Source organism: Amblyomma mixtum, chromosome 3 (assembly GCF_055824585.1).
Source record: "Amblyomma mixtum isolate Tamu chromosome 3, ASM5582458v1, whole genome shotgun sequence".
In the NCBI taxonomy this organism is placed as follows: Eukaryota; Metazoa; Arthropoda; class Arachnida; order Ixodida; family Ixodidae; genus Amblyomma; species Amblyomma mixtum.
In genome coordinates this window covers 8874110-8876307 of record NC_143014.1, presented here as the reverse complement: position 1 = coordinate 8876307, position 2198 = coordinate 8874110, and the positions used below count along the sequence as shown (strand labels likewise).

Here is a 2198-nt window from a genome sequence, read left to right as displayed (position 1 = left end):
AATTCTTGTTTTCAGTTCAGCTGTGACCCAAGGCTTCCTAATCTTTCTCTTTTGTTTAATACGCACTTCAGGAAAGCTAGCTGCGTATACAGGCTGCAGTATTTCAAGAAACGTGTCATAAGCTACGTTGACATCATTACTTTCTAAGACATCCTTCCAAGATAGCTTTTCTATTTTTTTCCGAAATATCGAAAGGTTTTGTTCGGTAATATGTTGGACTGTTAGTGCGGGTCTTGAAAGCTCACTCCGTACATATCCTTTAGTGCAAAGGAATATCGGTAAGTGGTCACTGAGGTCGAAAGAAAGTACTCCTGACCTAAGTTTATCTTGACTTACATTTGTAAGAAACATGTCAATGAGCGACTGTGAATTTGCAGTTACTCTTGTCGGGAGGTTAATTACATTCCTAAGCCCATTAGCATTTAACAGGACTTCAAAATTGGTTTTTGTAGCATCATTTTTAATCATATCAATATTCATGTCCCCACCGCAAATGAGACTCAGGTTATTATTAGTAATAAAGCTAAACAGTTTATCTAAATAGTTGAAGAAACGCAGCGTTGAACCATTCGGCGGGCGATAACACACAACAAGTGCTGTGTTTTGTAATTTAATTGTCAGGATCTCATAGTCACTTGTTATTACCGAACACTCTGAGAGTATTTCGCAGTCGTAGTCTTTTCTAACCAAAATACATATCCCGCCTCCTCGACCAAAAGGACGATTTAAATAGTATGTTTCATGAGACGGAAGTCGGTAGACGTTTGTTTCATCAGTGCTCCACGTTTCCGTGAGCATAATGCCGTCAAAAGGTTGCCCTATTTGATCAAACAACAAGCTTAAATCCGATTCCTTATTGTTAACAGACCGAACATTAAGGTGAAAGCATTTAAATGACTTGAACTGTTTTCCGATGCAGCTTCCAAACGATTGTGGGAGTAGGTAGGCGTCAACGTCGGAGCCTGCCATAGTGTGTGACTTTAACTGAGTTTCTCAAGATCAAGGCAACTTGAGATAACAATTGCCGTTTCTCCGACATCCTTTCTAAGTAGAATTCGACCATTTGAGTGCCAAGCGTACTTAAAATTGTTCTGTTTGGCCCAGTTCTTTGCATGAAAAAGTAGATCGCGGGCCTGTTTTGTCAAATTTTCCTGCACGTAGATTTTATCGTCACTTTTCTGCAGTTCCTTTCTGCTCTGCCACCACTTGTCTCGGTCAGCTTGTTTTGCGAACCGGCAGATTATACCCGGTGTTTTATCTTTCTTAGATGGAAGGCGATGTACAGCAACTACATTTTGATCCGATAGCTGTGGCAGCTGAGTCTGCGCAGCCAGGTCATTGATCTTAGTCAGCAGATTTTCATCTTGCGTTGCCGGAATTCCGTGGAATTCAAGGTTCAACTTTCGGCTTCGCCATTCAAGAGCATCAACATCGGCTTTGAGCTTGATTACTTCTGCGTCCTGTTTTTCAACTTTTTGGAGCCTTTGTTTGACATCTTTTATGTCTTTTTCATGCTGTTCTGTACGTGCCAAAAGGGTGTCGTATTTTTCACTCATGAAGTGCAACGCCTCCTCAATGCTGTGAACAGTTTCCGTCAAGGGCAACAACTGGTCAAGTTTGGCGCTGATTTCCTGCAACCACAGTCGTACATCTCGTGAGTCAGACTCGGTGCTCGGAAGTGCGGTTGCGTCTGCATGAGTTTTTGCGCGTCGGCAGGCTGTACAGCGCCACGCTTTACGATAAACTTCACCCTTAGCTTTCAACGTGGCGTCTGAGATGCCCGAACATTTCCCTGTGTGGTATGTGCCATTGCACTCACTACACTCAATGACAGCCTCTTCTTCAGAAATCTGCTCATCACATCCCAGACAGTTCATAACTGAATGTATAAGTACACTTCGGCAGCAGCAGCAGCAAGAGCACTAGGAAGCACAATATTCAATGGAAAGAAAAACACTAACCTGCAATGTTACAGGGCAGATTTTTTAGCACAGGTGCTTCTCGGTGCCACTGCTGCTGCCGGTGTGTCGGTCGCCCCCCTTCGTGCTTCTTTTAAAGGGTTCTTTGGTTGACGGCAGCGCCCGCTCGATGCAGCGACGATGTGTACGCTGTGACGTTGTAGCGATATCAGCGCAGCCGGGCACGGCCGCGTCTTCTTCGTTGGTATCTGCAATGTTACAGGGCAGATTTTTTAGCAC

The 2198-nt window shown here is 43.9% G+C and overlaps 1 protein-coding gene across 1 annotated transcript; it reads right to left on the bottom strand.

Annotated features, from left to right (window-relative positions):
- Positions 1-980: 980 nt before the first annotated feature.
- On the bottom strand, positions 981-1877 carry LOC149349183 (uncharacterized). Its single transcript, XM_089575417.1, has one exon. It carries the CDS (start codon positions 1875-1877, stop codon positions 981-983), a length of 897 nt encoding a protein of 298 aa, XP_089431543.1.
- Between the last annotated feature and the right edge of the window lie 321 nt (positions 1878-2198).

What these genes read in the sequence shown, in the direction of transcription:
- LOC149349183 (XM_089575417.1), bottom strand. Translation starts at nt 1,877, where the DNA reads ATGAACTGTCTGGGATGTGATGAGCAGATTTCTGAAGAAGAGGCTGTC.